This window comes from Electrona antarctica (assembly GCF_951216825.1).
Source record: "Electrona antarctica genome assembly, chromosome: 17".
Lineage (NCBI taxonomy): Eukaryota > Metazoa > Chordata > Actinopteri > Myctophiformes > Myctophidae > Electrona > Electrona antarctica.
Genome location: NC_136798.1, coordinates 43,688,558 through 43,708,681, shown reverse-complemented (window position 1 = coordinate 43,708,681; position 20,124 = coordinate 43,688,558). Strand labels below are relative to the sequence as shown.

The following is a 20,124-nucleotide window of genomic DNA, read 5'->3' as shown; positions in this document are numbered from 1 at the left end:
TCTATATAGCATTCCGTTACTCAGCTCATGGGGCTATAGTTCCAGACTCTATATAGCATTCCGTTACTCAGCTCATGTGGGGGCTATAGTTCCAGACTCTATATAGCATTCCGTTACTCAGCTCATGTGGGGGCTATAGTTCCAGACTCTATATAGCATTCCGTTACTCAGCTCATGGGGCTATAATTCCAGACTCTATATAGCATTCCGTTACTCAGCTCATGGGGCTATAGTTCCAGACTCTATATAGCATTCCGTTACTCAGCTCATGGGGCTATAGTTCCAGACTCTATATAGCATTCCGTTACTCAGCTCATGGGGCTATAGTTCCAGACTCTATATAGCATTCCGTTACTCAGCTCATGGGGCTATAATTCCAGACTCTATATAGCATTCCGTTACTCAGCTCATGGGGCTATAGTTCCAGACTCTATAGCATTCCGTTACTCAGCTCATGGGGCTATAATTCCAGACTCTATATAGCATTCCGTTACTCAGCTCATGGGGCTATAATTCCAGACTCTATATAGCATTCCGTTACTCAGCTCATGCGGGGGCTATAGTTCCAGACTCTATATAGCATTCCGTTACTCAGCTCATGGGGCTATAGTTCCAGACTCTATATAGCATTTGGAGATTGTGGAATAGTTGTCTGGCTACCTTTTAATCTGATATTGTTATTATGACCTATAGAATGAGAACAAGAGAATGTTCATAGTAGGGCTGGGACTTTAACTGATTTAGAATAGATGAATAAAGTACAGATAACAATAACGCGATTAAAAAATGTAACATATTTGAATAATCGCTATAGCTTAGTTTTTGCACCACAGAACCTTTCTCACTGGCCGAAGTTCAGGCGTACGGATCATACCGGTGCACGCAACAGGATAAGAAGCCGATCAGTGGATGGAAGCCCAGTGGATGGAAATAAAACAACTCACTTATTAACTCGTATACCAAAATCCGTTGTAATAGAAACAAATAATCCTTCTCAGGTCAAATATTAAAATGCTATTAATTTTAATTACTTCATTACAATGCCTCAAATGAATTAGATCAATGTTTTTATTAATCAAGTCCCAGCCCTATAGTCTAGTAGCCAGAATGTGAACCCGGACATGGTGAGTACACCAACGTTTTATGTTAGAAATGTTTAGTATGGGTCCCCAGCATGTAGAAACTGCTGGATGCTAACTTGCATATGTTGAGCAATTTTCATATTGGCATAATATCTGACCATACCATTAACAACCTATGAGGAAAAAAATAAATAAAAAAAATACATAAAGCATGATGAAATTTGGATTATTTTTTTGCCTTCTATAGGTTGTTAATGGTATGGTCACATATTATGCCAATTATGAAAATTGCTCAACATATGCAAGTTAGCATCAGGCAGTTTCTACATGCTGGGGACCCATACTCAACATTTCTAACATAAAACTTTGGTGTACTCAACATGTCTGGGTTCACAATGGGGCTCTATGGGCTGGCTACTAGACTACTAGTTCATATAGCTCCATCCCGAGCCCCCCGCAGCTCCGAGTGTGCAGGCAGGGTGGGGTTTTGCGGTAAATCTCTTATTCTAATCGCTGGGAAATTCATTTGTATTTATTTATTTTCTTAGATAGCCGTAGTGGGTTAGGACAGCCCAAAGGAGACTTTGGATGACATCACAGGAGAAATCTTGTTTTCCAAGACTCGCGGAGGTACAAACTCTGTGGACAGAATCTATATAGTCATAAAATAAAGGGTGTTCAATAGCACTGATTTATGCAAAGAAAAATCACACCCGTGTGAACTGAGTCGTGTAAAGTATTATATAGCCTGATCAGCTGTGGTCTGACGTAATGTCTGATGTAATGAAATCAGCATCAACCGTGCTCATTTTTTGAGCACAGACAGACAGACTAACAAAGCCAGTTGTAGGAGTGGTTTACACCACTCAAAAAATAATAATAATCAAAAACCTAAAAAAATGGAGTTAGGAGGTTTCCTCCCGACATCAACGAGATAATATACCATCTGATTATGGTAAGAATTAAAGGAATTCTCCTTTAACCCATTTAGGCCTGACTTTGAAAAAAAGAAATGTCTTCTAAATCCTGACAGTTTTCTGAAATACCTACAGTATGTTTCTATATTAGTGGTGCTCAATATTTCATGTCAAGGACCCAAAAATGATATGTAATTGGGCCACCGACCCCCATCTGAAAATGTGCTGTTCCAGGAACCCCACAGAAGCAAAGATTTGAGTTAAAAACGTTCGCTCTGAAAGAATATATATTCAAAGATATGTGCCGCATTTTAAATAGCAGACCTACATATATAACCTGACTCCGCCAGATGGGGCAGCAGAGAGTACACTGGGTTCCCCCCTCCTGCTCCCATCTGGGAACTCTCAGGCAGACTTGATGGCAGACTTGATGGCCAATCAGCTGCAGCTAGAGGTGGGATCAAGGCATACACAGTGCTGCCTTGATCCCGCCTCTAGCTGCCGCTGATTGGCCAGGCCGTTTTGTGGCCGGGCATCAAGTCTGCCTGAGAGTTCCCAGATGGGAGCAGGAGGGGGGAACCCAGTGTACTCTCTGCTGCCCCATCTGGCGGAGTCAGGTTACTACATATAAGCAGACCTATATACTCAGATCTGTTATTTTTCAATAGCTAAAGTAGAACATAAGGTTTGTAAAAGAGAGGAGGGTCGGAGGAAGGACACAGACAGTAAACAGACATAGGTCATAATGGGGTGAATGGATTAGCCAATGGAGACAGAGGCAGAGCATGGATGAACCAATGGAAAGGAGAAGGAACAATTAAATAAAAAATACTATATGAATAAAACAAAAAAAATAAATAGCATGATGTGTTGTGAGCTGGTACATTAGCTTTTCTTCTTAAAAAAATAAAATAAAATAAGAAACTATCCGTGGCTATTTGGTCGACCTTTTCCATCGATATGTGAACGTGGCTGTTATATGATTTGCTGATTGAATTTCAATTTCATTTGAGCTTTTGAATTATTCTTCTCTAATTACACTATTGTGTTTTATAAATGGTCCCTGTTATGATTGGTGTCTGCTTGGTGTCTGCTGAACAATACAAACTTAACATTATTGATTTCAGTGTTTTGCATCGTATTCTTTTTTCATCTTGTGAGGTTCTGCCGCTATTCATTTCAACGGTGTGACATGACACCACGTTACCTTTCTGGATAGAATAATCGTCAATTTAATGTGAAAGTCGGAAGTGGCTTGTAGTCGGTATCAGCCTGTAACACGCAGGAGTCTAGACGGATGCCACGCCTAGTATCAGCTCCCAGAACTTTCCGCACAACTTGCCGCACCCAAGCCGCGCTATACTCATACGCTGAGTTGGCGGTGGCCCGGGATCGAACCCATGACCTTGTGGTCCAAAGGCGAGAGCTCTACCGACTAAGCTACCCCGGATACAATGTATCGCTCCGTGATTTAACGTGTATAGTTGTGATGTCATGACAGCATATAGTGGGAGGAGGGAAAGGAGGAGGGGGGGGTGCAGAAAAGAAGGGTAATTGAGATAAAAGGACAAAAGGGATAATAAAGGATTGAGGCTTGTTTCTTACTCTGTGGGTCATCTGTACACCACGGCCGATATATGCTTTACAGGGGGCGCGTTTCTGAGCCGGGGGTCTCTATACAGAGAGAGAGGGGTGTACAGAGGATCTATTAGTCTGATATACTACACACACACACACTGACACAGGAGTCTAGTGTTAGTGCGTGCGTGCGTGCGTGCGTGCGTGCGTGCGTGCGTGCATGCATGCGTGCGTGCGTGCGTGCGTGCGTGTGTGGCAAACTAATTATACATTCTCTCCAGTGTCACTAGACCACTGGGCCCTTTTTTAACCTATAGCTCCTCGCCACTCGCCCTACACACTTCCACTTGGTTTGAGCATAGATATATAAATAATAGAGACAGCCCCGGGATTCCCCTCCCATCCAGTGCCGTCTCTATTGTTCATATATATATATCTATGCTCAAAACAAGTGGAAGTGTGTGTAGGGCGAGTGGCGAGGAGCTATAGGTTCAAAAAGGGGTCTGGAGAATCTATTAAGTCTGTTACACACACACCCACACACACACATAAGGCCTCATTCACACATAAAGAACATATGTTCTGCATGTGCTCTGCCTGTGTTTGATGGCCGCCTCAATGCTTTTCCAAATGGGAGTCACATGGGTTTGACCAAACATTTGTGTTTGATGGAGGGGAGGCGGGGGACCAGAACACAGCCCTCAAACACAAATGTTTGGTCGAGCCATGTGACTCCCATTGGAAAAGCATTGAGGTGGCCATTAAACACAGGCAGAGCACAGAACATATGTTCTTTATGTGTGAATGAGGCCTAGATTGGGCCTGTGTTACCATGCAGGTAACAGGGCTGTTCTCACAGGCCGGGGTCACCAACATGTCCATACAAGACTTGTCTTTGTCTGTGGGCATTTATGTATTTTTTTACCATAATATTGTTGGGTTTTTATTTTGATTACGAGTCCCGAGTGCAGGTTCTCAAATGTTTTATTTTCAAGGACCCCCTATAACCCTGAGATTGTACACATGGAAGCAAATGGACCCATAGTAGCCCTGGAAACCCAGACGTTTTTTTATTTCCAGGGAGAGAAAAAAAAAAGTCTGGGACCGAGTCCACTTCAATTCGGCATAGAGTAGCGCAAACGTCGCTCACTCTCGGCTGATTTCTGATCGTCTGCACCTTTGTTAAATTGAGGCACACACGTACACACACGCGCACACACTCCTCTCTCTCTCCGTCGCTCTAATTAATTAGCCTCATGTCGTGCAGCTGCGTCTAGATTCTCCCGGCGGATCCTGCCGGGAGCTGCTTATGCCATAGAAAGTAGAGGTGGACCCCAGGCTAGACCCATAGGGACCCGTAGGGTCCATTTGGTTCCATTTGTACACACTCAGAGTTACAGAAGCTGTAATGGTTCATTTGGACCACCTTCAAAGGAACCTCGAAGGTCCCTCAACCCACTTTGAGCACACATTAATTAATGGAAAGACTGGATATTTGTAACTTATCAATGTATTGGCTAATAGATCAATGATTTATTATCCAATTTAGGCCCAGCTGTCTTCTCTCTACACAACGGAACCATATGGACACAGTCACACACACATGTAGCAGCAGCATGTTTGTCAAACTGAAAAAAAAAGCCAAAGCAGTTGGTTGAGGCGTTGATGTGCATGGTTCGTGGTCAATGTGTGTGAGGCGTCAAAACACGCACGCACGCACGCACGCACACTCACACGCACACACACAGCCAACGGAGGAAACAAACAGATGAGCGTTACATTTATTACATTCACTACAATTCACTCAAAACGAGCTTGTAGCTTGAGCTTGTAGATCAGCAATTTTTGCTATTATTTTAAGTGAAATCCTGAATAATGTTTTGCTATTTTTGAATTGGAATCCATTTTTATTTCATTTCAAATGCCTTAGTCATGTTAACTTTATGAACTAAGTTGGACATTGGGCGTAAAAAAAGACAATAACTACTCGTTAAGCTACTAATTTAGACTGAAGTAATTAAAGCGGGGTCATGTTTGACCATGAACCTGAGGGCCACATTAACCCATTTAGACCTGAGGACGATTCTACAAATGTCTTCTAAACCCTGACAGTTTTCTGAAAAACCTACGTTTCTATGTCAGTGGTGCTCAAACTATTTCATGTCAAGGACCCCCAAACATTATGTATTTGGCCTCCGACTCCCATCTCAAAATATGTTGTTCCAGGGACCCCCACCAGAAGCAAAGATTTGAGTTCAAAAAACGTTCGCTCTGAGAGAATTATATATTCAAAGATTTGCGCTACATTTTCACGTTTTTTTTCAAAAATAGCAGACCTACCAGCTCGTAGCGCGCCACTCGGTGGCGCGCTATGAGCTTGTAGATCTGCTGTTTTTCAATAGCTAAACTATAACATAATGCTTAAAGCACCAAAAGGGGTCCCCGCCCCAAATGGGTTAAGTGAAGGTGGCGGCGCCCACGTGTCCTGCAATGCCCTACCGTACCATGTGCGGGAGCTGGATGTTGGCCAGGCTGTTGATGAGCGTCTGGCTCAGGTTGGCGAGCTCGTGGAGCAGCGAGTCGTTCTGCTGCTCCATGGCCTTGTTCTCCTCCTCGATGGACTTCAGGCTGCTCTCCAATGGTGGTGATCTGACGCACACAACGCAACGCACGCACGCACGCACGCAAACACACACACAAACAGGAGGACACGGACGTAGACAGACAGACAGTCAGACAGACAGAGAGTCGTGTGACAGTTCTCCATAGCGGAGTGACACCCCCCAGGGCCACAGCAGAGTGATCGAGCACCCATGATCTGGTACCATCAAACCTCAGATCAGTGGTCCCCAAACTTTCTCACGTCAAGGACCCCCAAATTGACACTAATTAGCCCCGCGGACCCCCCATTTGAAAAAGATATGCCAGGGACTGAGTGATTCTCAACCCGTTTAATTTCAAGGACCCCCCAGTTTGACATGCATATTAGTCTACGGACCCTCATTTGATGGCATTTCTATCTCCCGGACCCCCAATTTATATTGTAAAATCAATGTTAATTTAACTCACAAACAAAGAGATCAAGGCAGGGGGGAAAAAAAGAAAGTTTGAGCGCTTTTACCACAAAAAAAGGACAGGTAAAGTGTTTCTCCTGCGTGCTAGATAATTACAAGCTTTTGCTACAAAACTGTACTAAACTAATGAATGCCACACCACAGACGAAAAACAGTCTAAGTCCACACTATTTATCCATAATGTATAAATGATAGATAAGGGGTCAGGACAACGAGGCCTTTTCGTGGAGGGGTCAGTCTGAAATTTGGACTTAGACTGTTTTTCGTCTGTGGTACTCAGTGATGTGTAAAAACTGGTTTCTTTCAAACCTGACCTGAAAAAGAAAGTATAGGAAAGGTTGAGAGACAGATCGACAGTATAGGAGTGATAGACGGTAGATAAGCTGAGAGAGAGAGAGACAGCGTATAGGAGAGACAGGAAGGACAGTTGAGACGGAGACAGCGTAGGAGAGACCAGAGCCATCTAATAGAAAAGTTACGATATTGAGGGGGCAGAAACCGAGCGCTCGAGCGCTGTTCATGGAGCCTGGAGAGGGACAAGTTGGAGTTTGAAATACATTGTTTTCGACGAGGGCGGCGCAAATAAGAGCAATTTTAGGCATGTGTGCCAACATGCCAACTGTTTTAAAGTATTGTACAGTAACAACTAAAGTCTCTGTAATGTTTATGTTGTACGATTACTACAAAACAATCTAAAATAAAGGGATTTAAGATCATTAAAGCTGGGCTGTTGCCCTGAGTCCAATGCATTTCTGCCTTCTTCCGGTCCAGGACTTGTCCCAGTTGGTTGTCCCCATTCTCAATAGAAATCTATGTACGTAGGAGAGCCGCCATTGGACTGAAGCCCCATGAAGTGAACGGAGTTTGCGTAACTCTGTCTCACTCTATGGCTCTGGGAGAGACTTACTTGAGTCCTAAGCTTGATCATGTCCGATTCCACTTGATTGTTCGACTCGTTTAAATCTTTGATTTCTTCATCCAGCTGTTTGATTTCCTCGTCGTTTTCTATGCCTGGAAGGAGAGTTTAATTGAACAGTGCATGAACAGTGCATGTCGTTTTATAATACTACGAGAGGGACAGATTGGAACACGTCCGTCCATTGAGGTCAGAGTGTTGATTTCGTCGACTAAAACTAAGACGAAAAATGTTCGTCGACTACCTTTTTCCACTGACGAAATGGAAACTAAATTGAAACTAAGCTACAGTTGGAGGCCATCGATATTGTCCTTTTCTTTTTGCTGACCGAGTGGTCACCGAGTGGCGCGCTACGAGCTTGTAGGTCTGCTATTTTTGAAAAATCGTGAAAATATTTATTTCAGAAAACTGGAGGATTTTTTTAAATGTTGAGGTCAGGCCTAAATGGGTCAAATGATAAGGGACAATATCGGTGGCACCCAACTGTATGATGACTAAAACTAAGACTAAACAATTTCGTCAATAAATTAAAACTAGACCAGTTAGGAAGGGACTAGTGGACAAGAGATCCAGTATAAGTCATTTTACAATTAGTTGCATGCTGAAAATAGCAGATCTACAAGCTCACAAGCTTGTAGATCTGCTACTTAAAACCTTTGCTTCTGTAGAACGCCACAACGGTAAGGCCTTCCGGTCTGATTTAGGGATATGTTATAGAGCTCCACGAGACGCACGCGTGGAACTGTAGTACGTCCTCGGGCGACCTTTCTAGTCGACATGGCGCGCGCGAACGTTCCACTACACCGAGTGGCGCGCTACGAGCTTGTAGATCTGCTACTTAAAACCTTTGCTTCTGTAGAACGCCACAACGGTAAGGCCTTCCGGTCTGATTTAGGGATATGTTATAGAGCTCCACGAGACGCACGCGTGGAACTGTAGTACGTCCTCGGGCGACCTTTCTAGTCGACATGGCGCGCGCGAACGTTCCACTACACCGAGTGGCGCGCTACGAGCTTGTAGATCTGCTACTTAAAACCTTTGCTTCTGTAGAACGCCACAACGGTAAGGCCTTCCGGTCTGATTTAGGGATATGTTATAGAGCTCCACGAGACGCACGCGTGGAACTGTAGTACGTCCTCGGGCGACCTTTCTAGTCGACATGGCGCGCGCGAACGTTCCACTACACCGAGTGGCGCGCTACGAGCTTGTAGATCTGCTACTTAAAACCTTTGCTTCTGTAGAACGCCACAACGGTAAGGCCTTCCGGTCTGATTTACGGATATGTTATAGAGCTCCACGAGACGAACGCGTGGAACTGTAGTACGTCCTCGGGCGACCTTTCTAGTCGACATGGCGCGCGCGAACGTTCCACTACACCGAGTGGCGCGCTACGAGCTTGTAGATCTGCTACTTAAAACCTTTGCTTCTGTAGAACGCCACAACGGTAAGGCCTTCCGGTCTGATTTAGGGATATGTTATAGAGCTCCACGAGACGCACGCGTGGAACTGTAGTACGTCCTCGGGCGACCTTTCTAGTCGACATGGCGCGCGCGAACGTTCCACTACACCGAGTGGCGCGCTACGAGCTTGTAGATCTGCTACTTAAAACCTTTGCTTCTGTAGAACGCCACAACGGTAAGGCCTTCCGGTCTGATTTAGGGATATGTTATAGAGCTCCACGAGACGCACGCGTGGAACTGTAGTACGTCCTCGGGCGACCTTTCTAGTCGACATGGCGCGCGCGAACGTTCCACTACACCGAGTGGCGCGCTACGAGCTTGTAGATCTGCTACTTAAAACCTTTGCTTCTGTAGAACGCCACAACGGTAAGGCCTTCCGGTCTGATTTAGGGATATGTTATAGAGCTCCACGAGACGCACGCGTGGAACTGTAGTACGTCCTCGGGCGACCTTTCTAGTCGACATGGCGCGCGCGAACGTTCCACTACACCGAGTGGCGCGCTACGAGCTTGTAGATCTGCTACTTAAAACCTTTGCTTCTGTAGAACGCCACAACGGTAAGGCCTTCCGGTCTGATTTACGGATATGTTATAGAGCTCCACGAGACGAACGCGTGGAACTGTAGTACGTCCTCGGGCGACCTTTCTAGTCGACATGGCGCGCGCGAACGTTCCACTACACCGAGTGGCGCGCTACGAGCTTGTAGATCTGCTACTTAAAACCTTTGCTTCTGTAGAACGCCACAACGGTAAGGCCTTCCGGTCTGATTTAGGGATATGTTATAGAGCTCCACGAGACGCACGCGTGGAACTGTAGTACGTCCTCGGGCGACCTTTCTAGTCGACATGGCGCGCGCGAACGTTCCACTACACCGAGTGGCGCGCTACGAGCTTGTAGATCTGCTACTTAAAACCTTTGCTTCTGTAGAACGCCACAACGGTAAGGCCTTCCGGTCTGATTTAGGGATATGTTATAGAGCTCCACGAGACGCACGCGTGGAACTGTAGTACGTCCTCGGGCGACCTTTCTAGTCGACATGGCGCGCGCGAACGTTCCACTACACCGAGTGGCGCGCTACGAGCTTGTAGATCTGCTACTTAAAACCTTTGCTTCTGTAGAACGCCACAACGGTAAGGCCTTCCGGTCTGATTTACGGATATGTTATAGAGCTCCACGAGACGCACGCGTGGAACTGTAGTACGTCCTCGGGCGACCTTTCTAGTCGACATGGCGCGCGCGAACGTTCCACTACACCGAGTGGCGCGCTACGAGCTTGTAGATCTGCTACTTAAAACCTTTGCTTCTGTAGAACGCCACAACGGTAAGGCCTTCCGGTCTGATTTAGGGATATGTTATAGAGCTCCACGAGACGCACGCGTGGAACTGTAGTACGTCCTCGGGCGACCTTTCTAGTCGACATGGCGCGCGCGAACGTAAAAACCTTTGCTTCTTTAGAACGCCACAACGGTAAGGCCCTCCGGTCTGCTTTTCGGATAGGTTATAGAGCTCCCAGATACGCACGCGTAGAACTGTAGTACGTCCTCGGGCGACCTTTCTAGTCGACATGGCGCGCGCGAACGTTCCACTACACCGAGTGGCGCGCTACGAGCTTGTAGATCTGCTATTTAAAACCTTTGCTTCTGTAGAACGCCACAACGGTAAGGCCTTCCGGTCTGATTTTCATATGTTATAGAGCCCAGCAACACCGGCCGACACCTCCAAGGCTTCCTGGGTGATGGCGAGGAGGAGGAGGAGGGCTGCCACGTCACCTCACAGTCCAACTGTCTGTGTACGCCTCTTCTGTGCCTGAGGGAGGCACGCGCGCACACACACACGCACGCGCACACACTCACCTGCCCAGGCCATTGATGCCAGACGACCCTCGGGCCAGGCACTGCAGCCTCAGCCTCTCCACGGGATCTGAACTCACACACAGACGTCTCTTGGCGTCCAGCGCCATCTCTCGGTCGTGCCTCGACGTCCTGGCCATGGCTGAACACACAGAGCACATTAATATAATGTGTAACATTATAGTGGATGCAGTTAGCTTAATGCTAATTCCGATTAGCATAGTTAGCTTCTTATCCATGCTACTGGTGACTGGTTTAGCACAATACAAACTCGGACTCATTACATAACATGCAAATCACACCACCACTCAATATAAAAATAAAACGTTGTCTTATAAAGCAGCATATACTTTGTTTACATTCAGACCCATGGCTTTGTACAACTACTGGCCAAAGTTGAAGTTCATATAGTTGTAAAACATTCACCATAAAAGCCACAATCGCGACAGAGTCAGCTATTCATTCATTACTAACTATTTCACAGACCTTGATGTGACTGTTAGCTGTGATAAAGTAAAGTAAACAAAGTGATGATGAATGACACGACACGAAACACACACACACGTAGGATGTAGCTCTTCTCACAACATTGACGACACAGGTCGGTTCTTTATAAACGGGCATTTATTGGGCATTCTTCTCATCCCTCTGCTGTTCCATGCCGTGAGAACTATGTTCACACAAAATAATAAACACATAAACAATCAACAAATTACGTCGCAATACATAATATTGATCAAACAAAGAAATACAAAACATGTAGAAATGCGCGATGCGCAGGTGAACGTGTCCGTCAAAACACCACAATACAACACAACAAAGATAACTCTCAAATAATAATACCTCGTTGGCCGCTTGTTGTGTAAAGAGGTTCTTGATGCTTCTTGAGTTTCATACAGTCCTTTGAATGTCCTTTTGACCGTGTTTAATAACTTTAAACAGTTCAAACACACTACTCTGCTGCGAGTGTGCTTCCTTGTGCAGACCAGAGTCTGAATGAGTGAGAGAAATGTTTGTACCACCTGTGTGCAATGCCAGGCAATCATGCATCAATCAGTCAATCAATCATGGTCCAGTGTTGCTACTGACAGACAGGGAACTTGGTTCTGCCTCAGAAAGTTATCATCACATCATGTTTACATTTTTAACCTCATATGAAATCAATTATGAACCACATATTTATTATTGTATCATGACATTATTATGAATTATGCTTTATGAACTTATGACCATGAATTGTTGTATTTTAGCTATTTTAGTCTTTTTAAAGTAAGCATTTTAATAGCAGCACTTACATAGGAAGTCAGAGAAACGAATCAAAGAAAAGACCGTTATCTGCCAGTGGAATTCAGAACAGCGCCACAGCCCATCCACATGTATGTGGCAGCGGTGGCCGAACGGATAGCGGCGCGGTCTAGATACCGGAAGGTTCCCAGTTCGAATCAGCCGTCCGACACGTTAAAATTACCACCGCTGAAATGCCCTTGAACAAGGCATCAACCACTACGATGAAATGTGTTCTATGAGCAGGGCCTGGCTGGAAACAAGTTCTTGAGCTTAGCCCAGATACCCTGGGTAAATATAGATTTCATTTCATGAAGCCATATGCCTCTCCCCTCCTCTCCTCTCCTCTCTTTTTGAATGAACAGACAAAACACAAAACACAACATGTTCATTAATGTTATTCTTCACAAACTAGACATTTTATTCATATTTAGAAAATGCAGAATCCAATGGCGTCGGTCTGGGCTCTCCACGCCGTTTGCAAAGGTCAATGGTCAGCAAAAAGACTGCCTCCTCTCTCCCCTCTCTCCACAGAAGTGAAAACAGACAAAACACACCTTTAAAATATGTTCCCTAACCCTATTCTTCGCAAACGAGACATTTTATTCATATTTAGAGCGTCCCAAATTCAATGGGGCCGGTCTCGACTTTCCAGGACGTTTGCAAAGGTCAATGGTCAGCAAAAAGACTGCAACGGTGACCCTTTGGGCCAAATTCTTAAAAAAACGGGGTGATATATATTTTTAAAAATATGTAAGAACCTCCAATATCCATATTCAGGACATGTCGAATCCAATGGAACCGGTCTCGAATTTCCACGACGTTTGCAAAGGTCAAAGGTCAGCCGAAAGACTGCCACGGTGACCTTTGGGCCAAATGCCTTAACAAATAAGTGATAGATATTTTTTTAAATATGTAACACCCCCGAATATCCATATTCAGGCCATGGCGAAAAAAATGGCGTTGGTCTCGATTTTGTGGGACTCTTACAAGCGTCCGATAAAGGGAACTACACTGCAATGCTAGGCCTCGGGTCAGATTTGAGGTTCCCGAGGTCGCAGAAAAAAACTCAGACCATCACGAAGATCGGCTCGTCGCCGCGATCGCAGAGGTGTTCGGCCCATCCCGAACAGACTTACGATCGTCGTCATAGGCGCGCGTGAACGTCAAACTTTGCTTCACTGGAACGCCACGACGGTGAGGCCTTCCGGGATGATTTTCGGATATGTTATAGAGCTCCCGGAGACGCACGCATGGATCTATAGAACGTCCTCGGGCGACCTTTCTAAGAGGCACGGTCTCGTTTCACTTTTTCAGCCAGGACGCTGTTAGAGTCTATGGGTCTATGACGTGTCTGCATGCACAGAGCCAAAGTGAAGGACGTTTTGTACGACTGTCGGAGGCGTACGTCCGAGACACCTAACCGTTCGTCTCGGCTGGCTCTCCGACATATCCGAACGTCGGATCGTGATGTTTTATCGTTGGCGCGTTGTCGCGCGTCAAAGTCGGCAATTTGTAGGCGTTCGTTCAAGGCTACCGCCGCGGCCGTATGTCCGTTTGGCCCGAAACCTATACGGCTGCGATCGGGGCCGCGACCCGGCCGCGGTGATGGTCTCGGATTTGTTCTGCGACTTTCGCGTCAAAGTCGCAAATTTCGAGGCTTTCGTGCAGGGCTACTGTCGCGACCGTATGTCCGTTTGGCCCAAACCCTATACGGCTGCGATCGGGGCCGCGACCCGGTTGCAGTAATGGTCTCGGATTTGTTCTGTCGAATTTCGCGACTTTTCTCGCTAACTTACTTTGTGGGAGCAGTTTATGCTAATGAAGGGCGTGGTTCCGGCTACTTTGTGGGTGTGGGTTATGCAAATTTGATGGCCGTGGTTTCGGCTACTTTGTGGGTGTGGTATATGCAAATTAGTGGGTGTCGCTTATGTAAATTAGTGGGTGTCACCCCGCCTACTTTGTGGGAGTGGTTTATGCAAATGAAGGGGCGTGGCATGCAAATGAAGGTGCGTGGTATGCAAATGAAGGGCATGTTTCGGCTACTTTGTGGGATTTGCTTATGCAAATTAAGGTGCGTGGTATGCAAATGAAGGGGAGTGGTATGCAAATGAAGGGCATGTTTCGGCTACTTTGCGGGATTGGTTTATGCAAATGAAGGGGCGTGACATGCAAATGAAGGGGATTGGTTTATGCAAATGAAGGGACGTGGCATGCAAATGAAGGTGCGTGGTATGCAAATGAAGGGGAGTGGTATGCAAATGAAGGGGAGTGGTATGCAAATGAAGGGCATGTTTCCGCTACTTTGCGGGATTGGTATATGCAAATGAAGGGGCGTGGCATGCAAATGAAGGGGAGTGGTATGCAAATGAGGTGCGTGGTATGCAAATGAAGGGGCGTGGCATGCAAATGAAGGGGATTGGTTTATACAAATGAAGGGGCGTGGCATGCAAATTAAGGTGTGTGGTATGCAAATGAAGGGGAGTGGTATGCAAATGAAGGGGAGTGGTATGCAAATGAAGGGCATGTTTCCGCTACTTTGCGGGATTGGTTTATGCAAATGAAGGGACGTGGTATGCAAATGAAGGGGAGTGGTATGCAAATGAGGTGCGTGGTATGCAAATGAAGGGGAGTGGCATGCAAATGAAGGTGCGTGGTATGCAAATGAAGGGGCATGGCTCCGGCTACTTTGTGGGATTAGTTTATGCAAATTGAAGGTGCGTGGTATGCAAATGAAGGGGAGTGGTATGCAAATGAAGGGGAGTGGTATGCAAATGAAGGGCATGTTTCCGCTACTTTGCGGGATTGGTTTATGCAAATGAAGGGGCATGGCTCCGGCTACTTTGTGGGATTAGTTTATGCAAATGAAGGTGCGTGGTATGCAAATGAAGGGGAGTGGTATGCAAATGAGGTGCGTGGTATGCAAATGAAGGGGCGTGGCATGCAAATGAAGGGGATTGGTTTATGCAAATGAAGGGGCGTGGCATGCAAATGAAGGTGCGTGGTATGCAAATGAAGGGGAGTGGTATGCAAATGAAGGGCATGTTTCGGCTACTTTGTGGGATTGGTTTATGCAAATGAAGGGGCGTGGCACGCAAATGAATGGGAGTGGTATGCAAATGAAGGTGCGTGGTATGAAAATGAAGGGGAGTGGTATGCAAATGAAGGGGCATGGTTCCGGCTACTTTGTGGGATTGGTTTATGCAAATGAAGGGGCGTGGCATGCAAATTAAGGTGCGTGGTATGCAAATGAAGGTGCGTGGTATGCAAATGAAGGGGAGTGGTATGCAAATGGGGTGCGTGGTATGCAAATGAAGGGGCGTGGCATGCAAATGAAGGGGATTGGTTTATGCAAATGAAGGGGCGTGGCATGCAAATGAAGGTGCGTGGTATGCAAATGAAGGGGCCACTCCCCTTCATTTGCATACCACGCACATGAAGGGCATGTTTCGGCTACTTTGTGGGATTGGTTTATGCAAATGAAGGGGCGTGGTATGCAAATGAAGGGGAGTGGTATGCAAATGGGGTGCGTGGTATGCAAATGAAGGGGCGTGGCATGCAAATGAAGTGGATTGGTTTATGCAAATGAAGGGGCGTGGTATGCAAATGAAGGTGCGTGGTATGCAAATGAAGGGGCCACTCCCCTTCATTTGCATACCACGCACATGAAGGGCATGTTTCGGCTACTTTGTGGGATTGGTTTATGCAAATGAAGGGGCGTGGCATGCAAATGAAGGGGAGTGGTATGCAAATTAAGGTGCGTGGTATGCAAATGAAGGGGAGTGGTATGCAAATGAAGGGCATGTTTTGGCTACTTTGCGGGATTGGTTTATGCAAATGAAGGGGCGTGACATGCAAATGAAGGGGATTGGTATGCAAATGAGGTGCGTGGTATGCAAATGAAGGGGCGTGGTATGCAAATGAAGGGGAGTGGTATGTACGTCGTCGTGTAGGGAACATGTACGTCGTCGTGTAGGGAACATGTACGTCGTCGTGTAGGGAACATGTACGTCGTCGTGTAGGGAACATGCACGTCATCGTGGAGGGAACATGTACGTCATCGTGAAGGGAACATGCACGTCATCGTGAAGGGAACATGCGCGTCGTCGTGAATTGAACATGTACGCCATCGTGTAGGGAACATGTACGTCATCGTGGAGGAAACATGTACGTCATCGTGGAGGGAACATGTACGTCATCGTGGAGGGAACATGCGCGTCGTCGTGAATTGAACATGTACGCCATCGTGTAGGGAACATGTACGTCATCGTGGAGGGAACATGTACGTCATCGTGGAGGGAACATGCGCGTCGTCGTGAATTGAACATGTACGCCATCGTGTAGGGAACATGTACGTCATCGTGGAGGAAACATGTACGTCATCGTGGAGGGAACATGTACGTCATCGTGGAGGGAACATGTACGTCATCGTGGAGGGAACATGTACGTCATCGTGGAGGGAACATGTACGTCATCGTGGAGGGAACATGAACGTCATCGTGGAGGGAACATGTACGTCATCGTGGAGGGAACATGTACGTCATCGTGGAGGGAACATGTACGTCATCGTGGAGGGAACATGTACGTCATCGTGGAGGGAACATGTACGTCATCGTGGAGGGAACATGCGCGTCGTCGTGAATTGAACGTGTACGCCATCGTGTAGGGAACATGTACGTCATCGTGGAGGAAACATGTACGTCATCGTGGAGGGAACATGTACGTCATCGTGGAGGGGCCATGTACGTCATCGTGGAGGGAGCATGTACGTCATCGTGGAGGGAACATGTGCGTCATCGTGGAGGGAACATGTACGTCATCGTGGAGGGAACATGTACGTCATCGTGGAGGGAACATGTACGCCATCGTGGAGGGAACATGTACGTCATCGTGGAGGGAACATGTACGTCATCGTGGAGGGAACATGTACGCCATCGTGTAGGGAACATGTACGTCATTGTGGAGGGAACATGTATGTCATCGTGGAGGGAACATGTACGTCATCGTGTAGGGAACATGTACGCCATCGTGTAGGGAACATGTACGTCATTGTGGAGGGAACATGTATGTCATCGTGGAGGGAACATGTACGTCATCGTGAAGGGAACATGTACGTCATCGTGAAGGGAACATGTACGTCATCGTGAAGGGAACATGTACGTCATCGTGGAGGGACCATGTACGTCATCGTGGAGGGAACATGCACGTCATCGTGAAGGGAACATGCACGTCGTCGTGAAGGGAACATGCACGTCATCGTGGGGGGAACATGTACGTCATCGTGGAGGGAACATGTACGTCATCGTGGAAGGAACATGTACGTCATCGTGGAGGGAACATGTACGTCATCGTGAAGGGAACATGCACGTCATCGTGAAGGGAACATGCACGTCATCGTGAAGGGGACATGTACATCATCGTGAAGGGGACATGTACGTCATCGTGGAGGAAACATGTACGTCATCGTGGAGGGAACATGTACGTCATCGTGGAGGAAACATGTACGTCATCGTGGAGGGAACATGCACGTCGTCGTAAATTGAACATGTACGCCATCATGTAGGGAACATGTACGTCATCGTGGAGGGAACATGCGCGTCGTCGTAAATTGAACATGTACGCCATCATGTAGGGAACATGTACGTCATCGTGACGTGGACATGTACGTCATCGTGGCGTGGACATGTACGTCATCGTGAAGGGGACATGTACGTCACCGTGGAGGGAGCATGTACGTCATCGTGGAGGGAACATGTACGTCATCGTGGAGGGAACATGCACGTCATCGTGGAGGGAACATGCGCGTCGTCGTAAATTGAACATGTACGCCATCATGTAGGGAACATGTACGTCATCGTGACGTAGACATGTACGTCATCGTGACGTGGACATGTACGTCGCCGTGAAGGGGACATGTACGTCATCGTGGAGGGAACATGTACGTCATCGTGGAGGGAACATGTACGTCATCGTGGAGGGAACATGCACGTCATCGTGGAGGGAACATGCACGTCATCGTGGAGGGAACATGCACGTCGTCGTAGATGGAGCATTTACGTCATCATGTAGGGAACATGTACGTCATCGTGACGGGAACATGTACGTCATCGTGGAGGGAACATGCACGTCGTCGTGAAGGGAACATGCGCGTCGTCGTGTATTGAACATGCACGCCATCGTGTAGGGAACATGTACGTCATTGTGGAGGGAACATGTATGTCATCGTGGAGGGAACATGTACGTCATCGTGTAGGGAACATGTACGCCATCGTGTAGGGAACATGTACGTCGTCGTGAAGGGAACATGCACGTCATCGTGTAGGGAACATGCACGTCATCGTGAAGGGAACATGTACGTCATCGTGGAGGGAACATGCACGTCATCGTGAAGGGAACATGCACGTCATCGTGGAGGGAACATGCACGTCATCGTGGAGGGAACATGTACGTCATCGTGGAGGAAACATGTACGTCATCGTGGAGGAAACATGTACGTCATCGTGGAGGGAACATGTACGTCATCGTGGAGGGAATATGCACGTCGTCGTAAATTGAACATGTACGCCATCATGTAGGGACCATGTACGTCATCGTGACGTGGACATGTACGTCATCGTGAAGGGGACATGTACGTCATCGTGGAGGAAACATGCACGTCATCGTTAAGGGGACATGTACGTCATCGTGAAGGGGACATGTACATCATCGTGAAGGGGACATGTACGTCATCGTGGAGGAAACATGTACGTCATCGTGGAGGGAACATGTACGTCATCGTGGAGGGAACATGTACGTCATCGTGGAGGAAACATGTACGTCATCGTGGAGGGAACATGCACGTCGTCGTAAATTGAACATGTACGCCATCATGTAGGGAACATGTACGTCATCGTGACGTGGACATGTGCGTCATCGTGAAGGGGACATGTACGTCATCGTGGAGGAAACATGTACGTCATTGTGGAGGGAACATGTACGTCATCGTGGAGGGAACATGTACGTCATCGTGGAGGGAACATGCACGTCATCGTGGAGGGAACATGCACGTCGTCGTAGATGGAGCCTTTACGTCATCATGTAGGGAACATGTACGTCATCGTGACGGGAACATGTACGTCATCGTGAAGGGGACATGTACGCCATCGTGGCGGGAACATGTACGTCATCGTGGAGGGAACATGTACGTCATCGTGGAGGGACCATGTACGTCGTCGCGAATGGAACATGTACGTCATCATGTGGGGGACATGTACGTATGTTCCCGCTACTTTGTGGGAGTGGGTTATGAAAATGTGAAGGGCGTTGTTTCGGCTACTTTGTGGGTGAGGGCTATGCAAATTAGTGGGTGTCGCGTATGCAAATTAGTGGGTGTCGCCACGCCCTTCGTTTGCATACCACTCCCCTTCATTTGCATACCACACCCCTTCATTTGCATACCACACCCCTTCATTTGCATATCCCCTTCATTTGCATACCAAGACCCTTCATTTGCATAAGCCAATCCCACAAAGTAGCAGAAACATGCCCCTTCATTTGCATACCATACCCCTTCATTTGCATATCCCCTTCATTTGCATACCAAGACCCTTCATTTGCATAAGCCAATCCCACAAAGTAGCAGAAACATGCCCCTTAATTTGCATACCACTCCCCTTCATTTGCATACCACTCCCCTTCATTTGCATACCAAGACCCTTCATTTGCATATCCCCTTCATTTGCATACCACACCCTTTCATTTGCATAAGCCAATCCCACAAAGTAGCCGAAACACGCCCTTCATTTGCATACTACTCCCCTTCATTTGCATACCACACACACCTTCATTTGCATATCCCCTTCATTTGCATACCACGCCCTTTCATTTGCATAAACTAATCCCACAAAGTAGCCGAAACACGCCCTTCATTTGCATACTCCTCCCCTTCATTTGCATACCACACCTTCATTTGCATATCCCCTTC

General features: G+C 47.0%; 1 protein-coding gene across 3 annotated transcripts in view; it reads right to left on the bottom strand.

Moving 5' to 3' along the window:
• The window catches only part of LOC306940930 (uncharacterized protein), a 64,347-nt gene extending 52,492 nt beyond the window's left edge, over positions 1-11,855 (bottom strand). Inside the window, exons 1-4 of one of the 3 annotated variants that reach the window (XM_079526198.1) lie at positions 11,721-11,846; positions 10,881-11,019; positions 7,559-7,662; positions 6,082-6,226 (exon numbers count right to left, since the gene is read on the bottom strand). In XM_079526198.1, the coding sequence (XP_079382324.1) occupies positions 6,082-6,226; positions 7,559-7,662; positions 10,881-10,893 (262 nt within the window). In that variant the 5' untranslated portion in view covers positions 10,894-11,019; positions 11,721-11,846. Of the gene's footprint in view, positions 1-6,081; positions 6,227-7,558; positions 7,663-10,880; positions 11,020-11,720 lie in introns of all 3 variants that reach the window. The other 2 variants (XM_079526196.1, XM_079526195.1) reach the window with 2 other exon arrangements.
• Positions 11,856-20,124: the final 8,269 nt, after the last annotated feature.